The following is a 14,810-nucleotide window of genomic DNA, read 5'->3' as shown; positions in this document are numbered from 1 at the left end:
GAATAGAGAAGCATGGCAGAAGGAAGTAGTGGTATTCAGGGGGAGTGTTTAATACATTGTTCAGATGATAAACCTTGTGGCACCTACATAAAGTCATGGAACACACTACTGGGAGCAGCTGAAATAAGAGCCTATCGCCCCATTCTTGATCTTGCTAAATGTCTCCCCGAGGGTAGAATATCATATTGTGTCACAGAAAATGCTGTAGCATCTTTACTATGAAGAAACTGCTTGACAAGATCCTTGCAAAAGGCCTAATAAAATCTGCAAGGGAAGGTCCAACTACTTTAAGAGTTTATGAGGCCAAATGTATACAGGTGTTGGTCATATAATTAGAATATCATCAAAAAGTTCAATCATGTCAGTAATTCCAAATGGCCAACTGAAAAATATGAACATGAAAAGTATGAGCATACAGCACTCAATGCATACAATGCATACAATGCGGCGTGGCATGGAGTCGATCAGTCTGTGGCACTGCTCAGGTGTTATGAGAGCCCAGGTTGCTCTGATAGTGGCCTTCAGCTCTTCTGCATTGTTGGGTATGGCGTATCACATCTTCCTCTTCACAATACCCCATAGAGTTAAGGTCAGACGAGTTTGCTGGACAATTAAGAACAGGGATACCATGGTCCTTTAACCAGGTAGCTTTGGCACTGTGTGCAGGTGCCAAGTCCTGTTGGAAAATGAAATCTGCATCTCCAAAAAGCAGGTCAGCATGAAGCAAGCATAAAGTGTTCTAAAACTTCCTGGTAGATGGCTGCGTTGACCTTGGACCTCAGAAAACACAATGGACCAACACCAGCAGATGACATGGCACCCCAAACCATCACTGACTGTGGAAACTTCCACTGACTGTGGAAATACACTGGACTTCAAGCAACATGGATTCTGTGCCTCTCCCCTCTTCCTCCAGACTCTGGGACTTTGATTTCGAAAGGAAATGCAAAATTTACTCTCATCAGAGAACATAACTTTGGACCACTCAGCAGCAGTCTTTTGGAAGTCTTTTGGACAACTGTCAAGTCAGCTGTCTTCCATATGATTGTGTAGCCTACAGAACTAGACTGAGAGACCATGTAAATGCCTTTGCAGGTGTTTTGAGTTAATTAACCTTTTCACAATATTCAAATTTTCTGAGATACTGAATTTGGGGTTTTCATTAGTTGTCAGTTATAATCATCAAAATTAAAAGAAATAAACACTTGAAAAATATCAGTATGTGTGGAATGAATGTATACATTATACAAGTTTCACTTTTTGAACGGAATTACTGAAATAAATAAACTTTTTCATGATATTCTAATTATATGACCAGCACCTGTATTTTGGGACAAATGTAGCAAGTATTTGAAATTTCAAAGGACAAAAGAGAGTCTAACAAAATGCAAAGAGTTAAGAGCTGATGACAAAATCAGAAGAGCAGCCGTCAGGAAAGGTAACAAAAGAGTACTATCCATAGCCAGTCGTGACTTAGTGCAGCAGAAGGCCATTACCATAGATCCTGCTACAGGGCGTATGGAAGATTCAGACATAGACAAAGATGAAACTAACTTGGCCTGCAAATGTGTACGGACCTGCAAACTTCCTGACTGCTCCTGCCTTTCAAACAAATAAAAAGTGCACGGAATTGTGTAGGTTACAAACTTGTAGCAATCAGATGGAGGAAGAGGAAGATGAGGAGAACATAAATGCCAGTCTGGATGAATATGATGATAGTGATGAAAATTAGAAAAATATTTTTGAGTCCTCATTAATCTTGTCTTTAGACGTTTGAGCACATCCACCTATAAATTCCACTGTAGCCTAAAGTTGAACCATTTTTGCAGCCAAGACATTATGGTCTCTATCAAAGCCAAACATGCCTATTCAGCCATTTAATCTATATATTTTCTAAAAGCCCATACTCTCTAGATGTCACAAAACATGAGTTTGGACTTGATTCACCCTTTTCCATCCTTTTGCATGTATATATTAATGTATTATATAGGCGAAAATGTGTAGATTTTATTTAATTTAGCCTGCATCATTAATGAAAAACTAAATCATCCATCTAAATTTTTGATTTTCTAGAAGCCTATGTCATCTAGATGTGATATAACATGGATTAAGACATGTCCCACCTTCCTCCAGACTTTGAGGCACCCACATCTGTACATAGGCTTGTATTGTATAATTCACCGTGTGCAGGTATAAAAGCTATGAAAAATACAACTAAGCTACCACTTAGAGAGGGTTATCATACCAAATAATGTCCCTCAGGCATGGAGGATTACAAAAATCATTGGTAGATTTTGCCACCTCAGGTGATACCGATATGTGATTTTCTAGGTCCTGGCCCATGGACTATTTCTTCACATGGCACATTTACAAGCGTTGAGCAAAAGAGGAAAAGGCAAACAAATCAGGGGATCAGCTAAAATGAAATGCTCTCTTAGGACTCTATTATCTTACTACCCAGGGACTTGCACAAAATCTTAATGCGGTGCCGTTGTAAACTAGGCCTATCTACATTTGTTGAAAAATAAAACAAAAAATAAAAGTCAAAAACAAAGAATAAAAGTCAAATCCTGATCATTGAATAAACCAAATTTCATTGCTCTACAAGTTAAAGGTGACTCAATCCTCCTGGATTGGAGCCAGGCTTCACAGATCATTCCAGAAAGACTGCTCATGCCTTTGTAACTGCCTTCATGCCTTTTACCTGAATTGGGAAAAGATATTCAACTAAATATTCGTAATAACTCTGTACATTAACTATCAACTATCATCTAGGTGATATACAAAATGCTTTTCTATCCCCATTTCAAAAGGGCTTGTAGCCTACTGTATGTCTCAGAGCAGATTAGTGCCCAATTAAATGAGCTTTTAAAAAGGACAATGCTTTGTGTAGACCTGTCTCCCTTCTTCCTTTCTTGTCAAAGGTTTTTGGAAAAAATGGTGTTCAAGCATGTTTCTGATTTCCTATCTCAGAACAACATACTAAGTCAAGTCAAGTATTTATATAGTGCATTTCATACACAAAGGTCTACATAAACAAAAGCAAACAGTAATAGCAAATAAAAGCATAGAAGGGCAATAGTCAAAGAATAGTTTAAAAGGTAAAGACTGTAATAAAATAAATAAATAAATCAATAACATAAAACACACAAGGTAAAATCATTTAAAAACAAAGAACAATTAAAAAGACAAAATAAAAGACACAAGAATCATTTAAGGGCTTATTCAGAATTTGTAACCTAGTGCAGTTAGCAGAAGGCATCTGAGAACAGTTTAATCTTAAATCTAGATTTAAAACTGGCTACAGGCCTTTTTGATGTCATCCAAAAGTTGGTTCCAGAGCTGAACTGCATACTCCCCATGTTTAGTTCTAACAGTAGGTTTTACTTAGCCTGACATAGCCATACTTAGTATAGTTTTACTAACAGGTTTTTCTCCTGAGACCTAAGACGTTGAGAAGGTATGTACTGTTGAAGCATGTCTGATAGGTATATTTAGGTCCTGCTCCATTTACTGATTTATAAACAAGAAGCTGAAGCTGTTTGATAGTCTTTTTAGGAAGACCTGTAAAAAGCCCATGCAGTAATTAACCCTTGAGATAAATGCATGAATGAGTTTTTCTAAATAATGTTTTGACATCAGCCCTCCATACCCTCTTCTGCACTTCCATGACCTCCTATAACAATGCTGTGTACTGACTGTCCACTGACCCATTGTGTTACTGCTTATGTCTGTTTTACTGGCTATATTAGCCCACATGCACAACCCCTCCCTCCATCCCCCAGTCTGGACTGTGGTCTAACTTCATACTTGACCAATGGCTGATACCCTATTACTTCAAAACTATCCTTGCACTGCTGCTATAATTCTTATATTACTATGTTTAAATGTTTCTCTTATATTGTCCATAATTATACTATAACTGTTACTATGCTTAAATGTTTCTCTTATATTGCCATATTTAATGCTGGTCTCTAGACTTTATCCCTGCACTGCTGCACTGTTGGACTACCATGCACTACCATGGCACACATCTCATAGAGACCTACCACTGTATACTGAAACACAGGGTTTGTCCCTGTCCTGTCACTGCAAGCGCGAAGCACCTCATGCTCATAGTACATTCATGTGGATCCTTGATTTAGTATATTTTACTGTCCTTATTAGTCATGTGGATTTGTTATGTTATTTTATCATCCTGTTGAAGTTGTAGTGTATGTTGGGTGTGATGTCTTAACTTACTGGGACCTTGAATTTCCCCTTGGGGATCAATAAAGTATCTATCTATCTATCTATCTATCTATCTATTTTTGAGGTGGTAAAAAGCTGATTTAGTTATTATGACCGCCGCGCAAATAAATATTTATTTATTTTATTTTTTTCTTCGTAATTTTGTATCAACGATTCCCAGGACACTGAAAGACCGGGGTGCACAAAACTTGTTGGATGTAGCCCCACAAGGATGACACGGAACAATTGTACCCCAACCCCACCCCCGTCGAACTGGACCCCCGAAAGGAGGGTGCACAATAGTGTTTTAAGGCCCCAATGTTGTCTTCCAGGCCACGCTGCATGGAAGGCGTTAGGGTAAGGTGCCTTGAAGTCGATGGTCACAGCGCTGCCTTGAAGTCGACAGTGGGGGCTTAAAACACCATCGAGCAAGGAGGGTAGGGCGGACACAGTTTTCCGTGAATATCTCGAGAACCCTAGGGCCTAGGAGGACCACATTTTTTCAGTATGTTGGTCTCAAGGGCCATGTCAACCCATCCTATAACCACTCATTCGATGTATAGTGCCACCTATATTTAAAAATGAAAAAGCAAAAAGAGCAGCAGCATGAGTCACTTGTGGGTGAGGTATTACGTTTTAGTGATTGTATGGCATTTTCAGTAAAGGTTAACTGATGTAGGAGTGTGTAAAGCGTAGTGTGACGGGTTTTTGAAAACGTAAACATGGCATTAAGACAACAATTGTTCACTGTTGTGGCCATTATGTCAAATGCAGGGCCTATCTATCTATCTATCTGCATTATTTTGCAGAGCGTGTGATTACGATTGCCACCTGCTGGCCTGTCTTGAGGAGTGATCATTTATGGATCTACGGTGCTCCTCGTAGGACAAATATAAGTCAGGCGTTTTCCTTCCTTCAAATACAACTTCCTGGTAGTTCTGCAGACGTGCAACTTACAATTCCTGGGCATGGAGCTAACAAGCTGCAACATCCTCTTCCAGACCCGTTCTTTAAGCCTCGTCTGTGGTCTGCTCTTGCTTCTAGATGCCGTTATTTGCTCTCAAGATGCAAACGGAAAACAAGAATGCTATAATTATGCAGGTGGACACGTTTATCCTGGAGAGGCTTTCAGAGTGCCTGTGTCGGACCACTCTTTGCACTTAAGTAAAGCCAAAAGTGAGTGCGATATCAACGAAACGTTTATATAAGTTGTATCTTGAATTAATTTAATTGAATCTGAACCAGCGATATCGTTTAAATCATTAAATGCAGAGGTTACCGAACTCTTGGTCATCGGGTTTGTCATTCCATATGGTAACGTTAGCTGGCGCTAGCTGGTAGCTAATTTAGTTGCTGTGTATTAGCTTTTATCATTTTTCAGCTGTCGTCGATTCCTTAACCTTAGCATGTTTTACGTTTTACTTAAAAATGTATGTTTTAACATAAATATGTGTTTGTCCGGACCTAAAAAGATGTAAGTCACTGTCCTTTCAGGGACTCGTTGTAAGTCCTTGAAATGTTGCAGTTAAGTTAACGTTCTAACGTTCCAACATAGTTCCCTGGTAATCCATCTTCAGAAAAGTTATATTTTCCGATAGCCTAACGTTACTCTGAGTTGATGAATGTGCGGCCCCGTTAGATCAGGCATTTCATGCCTTGTTTAAGCATGACCTCTTCAGCTGTCATTAGTGTGGCGTATGATTTTATTTACTGCGGACCCTTTTAATAAAATAGGAGTCGTTGGCACAAATGTTCGGTAGTACACGTCAGTGAAAGGCACTTGGATCCAGTGCTGGAGGCGTGCACGTTTAGTTTGAAGCTCGCATATCTTGGCCATGCTGTCTCTGAGTTGAGCTTTTTGTTGTGACTTGGTATTGCAATGCGATGCTATACTATCAGTTGTCATTAGATATCATCATAGATTAATGAAGTAAAACGACAAAGTAAACGAAGGAAAGGGCGAGGGAGAAGAGGCATGAACTTTGACCAGTCAGCTGCCAGACACGTTACTTTGTTGACGCTCCCTTGGAAGTTGACAGGTAGCGTAGCCTACTTTACTACATCATGTTCTCTCAGATATGTGTAGATATGGCTCCAGTTAATATGTATTATAGGCACAGCAGGATGATAACCTATTGTTTTAGCCAATAGAAAGATCTGCCCCCTTTGTCATTTTTAATTACACCAGTCCCCTCACTCTGGCACTGGACTGCCACAGCAGTTTTCATTACATTTATTAATTTAGCAGACACTGTTGTCCAAAGTGACTTATGTCAACTATATTACAAGGGATTACATTGTCCCCGGAGCAACTTGGGGTTAAGTGCCTTGCTCAAGGGCACAACGGTGGAAGCTAGGAATTGAACCCACAACTTTCAGGCTACTGCACCCTAGCCCAGCTCCTTAGCTACACTACCCACATGGTTGTTTAGTAATAGTTGTTTAGTCGTTCATCAACCAGCCAATCAATATGCATTGTTCTTCACTTACTCGGAGGGTGTCCACAGATGAATCGGATACTAGGGTCGGATACTAGGGTCTCAGTGAATGTGCAGGCAGCATAGTCAGTGGCTAATGGCTCACTTCTGATTGGTCAACAGTATCGAAGCCCGCCCCTCATTGGGAAGGAAGCGCAGTGATTAATGGAGAGTTTAAAGAGCTGAAACTGTCAGATTATAAGGGAAAGTACCTGGTCTTCTTCTTCTACCCACTCGATTTGTAAGTACACACACACACACACACGTTATGTGCATGAAACAAGAGCAATAGTGTGGATATGTTAAATTCCTGTTTAATGTGTGTGTGTCTGTGTGCCCTTGCAGCACGTTCGTCTGCCCTACAGAGATCATTGCCTTCAGTGATCGCGTCCAAGAGTTCCGAGCCATCAATGCTGAAGTGGTGGCATGCTCAGTGGACTCTCAGTTCACACACCTGGCCTGGTAAGCATACACACATAAAATATACAGTCACATACCTGGCCTGGTAAACACACACACATACACACAGACACATACACTACCAGTCAAAAGTTTGGACGCACAACAATACCTACAACATCCAAAGTATGACAGAAGACAAAGGTCTCTAGAAATATATTATTTTCATCGCCACATTTCATATTTTTCACTCTGACAACTTTGCCGATAATTTATATTATTGAAGCCAACTTCATTCTTTTGAATTAAAATCAGTGAAAGACAAGCAGCTAACAAATGCTCACAATGCATCCATCATGGCTGACTATATAAAGTTGGATGAGAGACATGGATGGTTGGATGAGCAAAAGGTCTGTACCTTGAAGAATTTAAAATATTGAAAATGTAGCTTTATTTACACTTTTTGTTTGCTTACAACGTGAATCCATGTGGGTTATAATAACCGCCTACTCAGATAAATTAAGATAAAGATATAATTTGAGAGTTGGTGTGTCCAAACTTTTGACTGGTAGTGCACATACTCAAATACAATATTCACTCTCACACCTGACCTGGTAAACACACACACACACACACACACACACAGGTGGGGTGTACTACGAATCTCGATTAGTGGGTTAGCGAGGTATGTTGCGCTCAAAGCTAGGGTATGCTGTGACACGAAAGTGGATTAGTGTTGCTATATCACCATGGCATCTTATGCTGTCAACCAAACCTGGTTGGGAGGAGGTTATGTGCTAAGTTATAGCTCAAATCGTGTAATCTACCGCCCACTGACCAATCAATTGTCTTAAAAACGAAGTTCTCACGTGTAGGACTCTGTCATATATCTTACAGGTGGAACTCCGCCTCTACTAATATTTTGGATCTCGAATGCGCTTTAATAGTGCTGTGCGTGCAAATATCCCACTGTGGACGTGCATACCATACAACAACTGATGACAATTGATTTATTTGATGTATAGGTTAGACACAAAAAATTACCGCAGTGTAGATTATGCTATCGCTCATGAATGCGGAAGTAATTGTTTTTAAATAGAAGCAGTCTTGTGCATCTCCACGTTTCACGATTGGCCAACGTCATCCCAACACTGAGAACGTGCACAGATCTGAGCTGAAAGCCTAGTTTGACAAATATATCACATAACTGCTATCGTAGTATCACTTAACGTATACCCCTGAGTCAAGGCTTTGTCAAGCCTCGATATGTCTACATAGCCTAGATATGTCTAACGTGCTTCGTAGTATACCCCACTGACCTGTGACCATGATTTGCTGTTTGTGTAATGGACAGGATCAACACACCGAGGAAGCAGGGAGGTTTGGGTCCCATGAAGATCCCCCTGCTGTCGGATCTCACGCACCAGATCAGCAAAGACTACGGCGTCTACCTGGAGGACCAGGGACACACACTCAGGTATACACACACACACACACACACACACACACTGCTGCTACCCCCCCCACACACACAGGTTATTTATGCATTTCGATTAAATTGCCCAACTCCTGTAAGTGCACAAACACACACACCAGCACACCAGAATGGCAGAGTCGATCAGTATTACTGTAGCTGTAGGATTTTGTGTACCTTTAGGTCTTTAATTCCCACTTTCACACAGCCATCTCTGTGTTTCTCTCCCCCTCTCTCGTGTGTGTGTGTGTGTGTGTGTGTGTGTGTGTGTGTGTGTAGGGGCCTGTTTATCATCGATGACAAGGGCACTCTCAGACAGATCACTATGAATGATTTGCCGGTGGGACGCTCTGTGGATGAAACCCTCAGACTGGTGCAGGCTTTCCAATATACCGACAAACATGGAGAAGGTAACGTACTACTCACACATACACACACATTCTCCTTCAGTAACACAGACTCAGACACACACACTCAGTAGCTTACTCACACAATCATAAACCTGCTGTTGCTCTTGGGTGCTCCTTGTTGCAATAGTAAGTCCCTGCCCCCCCCCCCCCCCCCAATACACAGCACATTGTCTCATGAGGAAGCTTCTCCAACACACATATTGCACACTGCCCTCTCCCCACATACACAGCACACTATCCCATCTCCCCTGTCATCCCCCCAACACACACACCAAGACCCCTGGCAGTTGGGTTAGCCCCTTGAGCCGTGGATCTGCCCAAGGTTTCTTCCTTGGTAAGGGAGTTTTTCCTTGCCCCTGTTGCTCTTGGGTGCTCCTTGTTGGTGCCCCCCCCCCCAATCCCAATCCTCCCCCACCTTTTTTATGCAGCCCTTGCCACTTAATCTACTAAACCCCTCTTCTACTGCACTTTTTACCCCCCCCCCCTCCCCCAAATAGGCTGACACCAGACATAATTTCACTGCATAACTATATGCATGTGACAATAAACTTCCTTGTATCCTTGTACCTGACACACACACACACACACACACACACACACACAGTAACACACTCTCTCCAGTGTTTCCCACAGAATTGGATTCAATTTGTGGCGGTGACTGACTTGGACAACGGGGGTGGGGTGGGGGGATTAAGATCGTCTTGGTAGTGTATAGGTCTAATTGAGTGCCTGTCACTTTAAGAGGTTCGTGATTAACACAGTTAACGTTAAAAGGCTGCTGATGTGTGGATGCAATTCATAACGTTTTCTACATAGTTAAAATAAAGGTTCCTACTTCTCCTTGGGACAAGCACTTTTGAATTTTGGAAAACACTTTTCCATTTACATCGGGATTTTGCAAACATTCAGTGTCAGAGTCAATAAAATGAGCCCTTCAACGAAATTGACAAGCAGCTGTAAGTAGGCTAAGCATGCTAAATTCTTGCATTGCATATCCTATGCAATGCAAGGATTTGATCTTATATTTAAATTAAATTAAATTAAACATAGAATATTCATCTGTGGCGGCCGATTTTGATTTCGTGGCGCTCCGCCACAGATTAGTCAATGTATGGGAAACACTGCTCGCTCACTCACTCTCTTCTGTCACTGTGTTCACAGTGTGCCCAGCTGGTTGGAAGCCTGGCAGTGATACGGTAAGTGTGTGTGTGTGAAGGAGTGTGTGAAAGCAGGGGCGGAGCTTGAGGGGGTGCGGGAGGTGCAGCACGCCCCCGGCCTGGGACGCGCAGGGGCCCGGTGCGAGGGCGCCCCTCCCCCACCTCCGGGTAAGGTGGGACGGGCCTCTCCCACGGCACAGGGCCGGAGGAGCTAAGATCATGCAAACGGTTTCTTTTCAATCATTTTCATCAGAGTGGGACGTATTAGGCTTATAGGTTGCCCCAGTCAGGACGAGTTATGACTCACGGTTGCTGAAAAGTTTTGAAATTTACTTTGATGATTTAGTAGGTGTAAAATATTGAATAAAATGTTCTGCTGTATGACTGGCTTTATTTTAACTCTCATATTGAACTTTACGACGTGCAAATTTACAAAATTGGATCAACGATATTGTCTCCTACAGGCGTCAATGAGAGAACACTTACACTTACATGATTTTGGTTTCGATTTTCTAATTGGAGTAAGTCTTTGACACAACACGTCATGATACATTTGATAGGCTAATGTTTGATCGTTGTTTTGGTATGAAGCATCTTTTACGTAGCCTAATGAATGCGCTCTAGAAAGTGAAAGTAGCCTAACCTAGGCCTATGCGCTCTGTGTCTGAGTCTGTGCACATCCGCAATTGATTACGTTCCTCAAATGGAGAACACATCAATCCCATGGTATTTTTTGCCCTAAAATGCATGAAACATGCAAGTTCAAAATCCCGCCGGTACGTTACATCTCCGTTTCATATTTGCCTAGGCTACTAGCCTACAATAAATGAATTGAACGAACTCAACTGACAACAGGTAGGCCTATACTGATTCGGTCATTGAGACTACAGACTACAGAATACAGTACAACAAACTTTCTGTCTTTCTGAAGTTTATTTTTGTATTCCGGGGTACAGTAGCCTAATTGCCTAATGTCTTGACAATAGTTTTTCTTACCGGCTTGCTGTTTAGACTGACTGCGCCGCTCTGAACTTTCCTGCCAGGTTTATGACTAAACCGCTACATCTCGGCTCTGGCATTGCCTAAACTCATCGTGTGGGAAATCAGATTATCTGTCAATATTGGGCTTTGAAAGTAAGGGATATTTGCTCAGTAATAGTAGGCCTAGGCTACATTTTGTAACATTTATAGAGAAACCGAGGGGAAGTTAAATTAGAAATCGTTGGAAATTGAAAGCACATACTAAAAAAAGATTCTGGCTTTTGAAAAGAGATTCGGGGCTTGAGCCCCCGAAGCCACCCCCTCGCTCCGCCAATGCAACCACCCAGTAGTAACTTCTGCATTCAGTGAAATTTGCACCGCCCTAATTTTATTTTTGACTCTTCCCGTCACCGTTGCAACCTCTGAGCGCTCATTCTCCAAGTTAAAGACCATTAAAAACCACTCGATGAGCACAGTGGGACATCAGAGACTGAGTGGACTTGCCATGTTGTCCATAGAGAATGAGAGAGCAAAGAAAATGGACATAGGCCTACACAGAGCATCGTGGACGAGTTTGCGGAGCGCAAGGCTCGTCGTATGCCCTTCAAATAGTGCTGCGTATTATTGTTGTTTTATTATTAGGGGTCATGTAGCCTAATGTTTTTGTTATTCTCTTGGTTACACTTCATGTACGTTTGATGGACTTCAAAATTACATAGTTGCTCTCCGTGGCGCTGACGCTTGTAAGACCCGCTGTTGCGGGCATGTGTAGCCTATGTAAAATTATGTTATGATGAGTTTAGTAAAGGGCCCGGTCATGTGCCCCGCCCCCGGCCCGGCTCTGACTTGTTCACACCACTGTGTGAAAGAGTGTGTGTAACACTGTGTTAGTTTGAAGTGTGTGTGACTGCTGGATCTAAATTGTGTGTCTTTGTTGTAGATTATTCCTGACCCATCTGGGAAGCTGAAGTACTTTGACAAGCTGAACTGAGGAGCGGATTCTCCAGGCCTGTTTAATTCCCCAGCGTTTCGCCCCATCAGTCCTGCAGTGACATCGTGCAGTCTGTTTGTCAGGTGTGCTTTGTGATCAATATCAATGTTCATGTTCTGAAGCTGAACAAATAAAAGCAGTTGATGTCTTTTGATAATGAACGCCTCCTGTCATTCTGTCATATATATATATATATATATATATATATATATGAACCCTATCAGATCTACATTTATTATTTACCGGATGCTCTGTTCCTTCCTACAAAAGTAAACACATGCCTGGTTACACTAAAGCTGTTTATGAAATAGATAAATGCCATTATTTCTCACCTCCCCCAAGACATTTCACTTCTCTGTCCAACAGATGGCGCCTCACCATGACATCCTGAACCATAGACCTCTGAAGTTCGCCTACAAAAAAAGGCCATCTTTGCCCATATAAGGAGATCCGGGTGTTAATTAAAGCTAACTACTTATGGCAAGTTAGCTCTGGGGTAGCAAAAATCTAAGTTTGCCGTCTTAACGTACCGAAGATCACAGTACCTACTCGAAGGCAGAGGACAAAAGTGTGTTGCGTAAAACGTCGGCATTTCAGACTTCTTTGTCCCCGTGAGAGTTTAACAGGTGCGATAATTCAAAATCCCCATGTTATTTTCCCATAGGAAAAATCACAAGATACTCAAGATACACAAGATACGGATCTCAAAGATAGCAGCTTTTTTGTAGGCGAACTTCAGAGGTCTATTCTGACCAAGTGGTTGAACACTCAGACAGATCAATTCTAAATACAGAAAGAATTCAATTAAATTCTTAAAAATAATTTGAGTTGTCTTGAACTTGTTGGCTTGTATGTGTTTGACACAGCAACTCTTGAGGTGCAATGTGTAGGGTTCCCACGGGTCATGGGATTTAGAAGACCAAAACCCCCACCAAAACACCCCCATTCTCATCGACGGGACTGAGGTGGAGCGTGTCACCAGCTTCAAGTTTCTGGGTGTCCACATCTCTGAGTACCTCTCTTGGACCCTCAACACCTCTACCCTGATCAAGAAGACTCAACAGCGTCACACACACAAACTGAACACACGCTCTCACAGACAGACTGAACACACACAGACTAAACACACAGACAGATTGAAAACACAAACTCAGACACAGACTGAACACACACTCAGACAGACTGAACACACACACACTAGGGTGGCCATTTTCATAACACCAAAAAGGAGGACACTTTGCGGCATTTAGTGAGGCAAGAATAATTACATAGCACTGGTGAATGTGTACTCCCAACTATGATACAATTGCAAGACAATTTGATCTACGACATATAATGTATGTGTAACAAAAGAGGAACAAATATTCCTGAAAAGGCAAAATATTGTGTACACAGTATTTGTATGTATTCAATACATTGTAGTGTCTGTTTCAAAAACTGACCAGATGAACCTGCCTTGCAAAGTGCACAGTGCCATAAAGCATACAATTTCTGGACTTTACATGTGGAAATTTAGCTCACATAAAAATAAATAAACAAATAAATGAATGCAAAAATACATATTTCAGTTCATAACAAGCATAAAGAACTTGTTTACGTAAACAACAAAAGAGAGTGTGAAAACAAACACATGCAACTGGTTAACATCCAACTGCTCAAGGATATTTCTACAGCGATTTAGTCTATTGGGGATTGTGTGCAGCAGTCCACTTTTTACAGTCTATGATTTTTTTTATTTATTTAAGTTCCTGTCCTCAGTATCCAGTTTTTCAATTTGGCCTCAGCAAACTCCACCTTCACCTTTTGCAGACCTCTTCCAGGTTGAAGCGGAGCTTTGTTATCGAGTGGTTTCAGTATCTCTCGTGCAGACGTGCACACACATGCATTGAATAAACGCTAAAACTACCACTTCATTTTATGTCTATGTTTGATGACACCAAATTAACATCCATTTCCTTCTGATTACGAAAGGATGGAGCATCTTGCCAAAACGTATAAAAATGCATGTTCTGTATGTCCCTTTGGATGAAAATGTCTAAGCTAACTAGATGTACCGCATAGCGGTACAAAATATGACCGCCGCTCAGTCCTGTACATCCGTTCCGCGAAAATAAATCACACTTCAATTTGTCTCCATATTTTACTCCATCCCCCACTCTTGAAACTTTTGTGTATGCTTGTTTGGCATGCCTGAGAGTGTGTGTGTGCGGCTGCACGATAGCCTACTGGTGCTGAAAAGGTGAATAGATTGTAGAATAGCCAAAGAAGATTGTTTAGAGATGTTAAAGGTTTTATAACAATCACAAGTAGGGCAGTTCATCACAGTTCATCCATTGCAACTGGATTGATGAAAGGTCACTTACACCTGTAGGCTACATTGTATTTGGGAAAAGCAAAAGGTATCAGCATAATGTTATTTATTTATTTATATACAAAAACATCTCTGTCAGTTCCGTGCCGTTTTCAACAGCTATCAAAAACAAAGGTCATTTTTGGATGGATGGATTTTTTGTGAATGTTTCTTCTTCTAAGATTTTAGTCATCTTTAGTTCATGTAATACTTTATTGTCAATGCACAAATTAAGTAACAGTAGTCTTGACGAAATGCTGTTTTACATCTAGTGGTGCAAATAACTGACATGTCCAAATGGGCCTTGATGAAATGCGTCGCTAGACTGTTCATACACATTT

At 41.3% G+C, this 14,810-nt stretch overlaps 1 protein-coding gene across 2 annotated transcripts; it reads left to right on the top strand.

Annotated features, from left to right (window-relative positions):
* The first annotated feature begins 5,135 nt into the window (after positions 1 to 5,135).
* Positions 5,136 to 12,276, top strand: prdx4 (peroxiredoxin 4). Of its 2 annotated transcripts, none has more exons than XM_042092302.1 (7): positions 5,136 to 5,406; positions 6,831 to 6,948; positions 7,053 to 7,169; positions 8,461 to 8,583; positions 8,860 to 8,990; positions 10,152 to 10,186; positions 12,069 to 12,276. In XM_042092302.1, the coding sequence occupies exons 1-7, from the start codon at positions 5,199 to 5,201 to the stop codon at positions 12,117 to 12,119; spliced, it is 783 nt and encodes a 260-aa protein (XP_041948236.1). In that variant the 5' UTR covers positions 5,136 to 5,198; the 3' UTR covers positions 12,120 to 12,276. The 2 variants fall into 2 exon arrangements, with proteins under 2 accessions (XP_041948236.1, XP_041948237.1); XM_042092303.1 differs by lacking the exon at positions 5,136 to 5,406 and adding an exon at positions 6,049 to 6,269.
* The last annotated feature ends 2,534 nt before the right edge of the window (positions 12,277 to 14,810 follow it).

Source organism: Alosa sapidissima, chromosome 5 (genome assembly GCF_018492685.1).
Source record: "Alosa sapidissima isolate fAloSap1 chromosome 5, fAloSap1.pri, whole genome shotgun sequence".
Classification (NCBI taxonomy): domain Eukaryota; kingdom Metazoa; phylum Chordata; class Actinopteri; order Clupeiformes; family Clupeidae; genus Alosa; species Alosa sapidissima.
The sequence above is the reverse complement of the archived record's forward strand: the minus strand, read 5'-3'. Positions and strand labels throughout refer to the sequence as shown.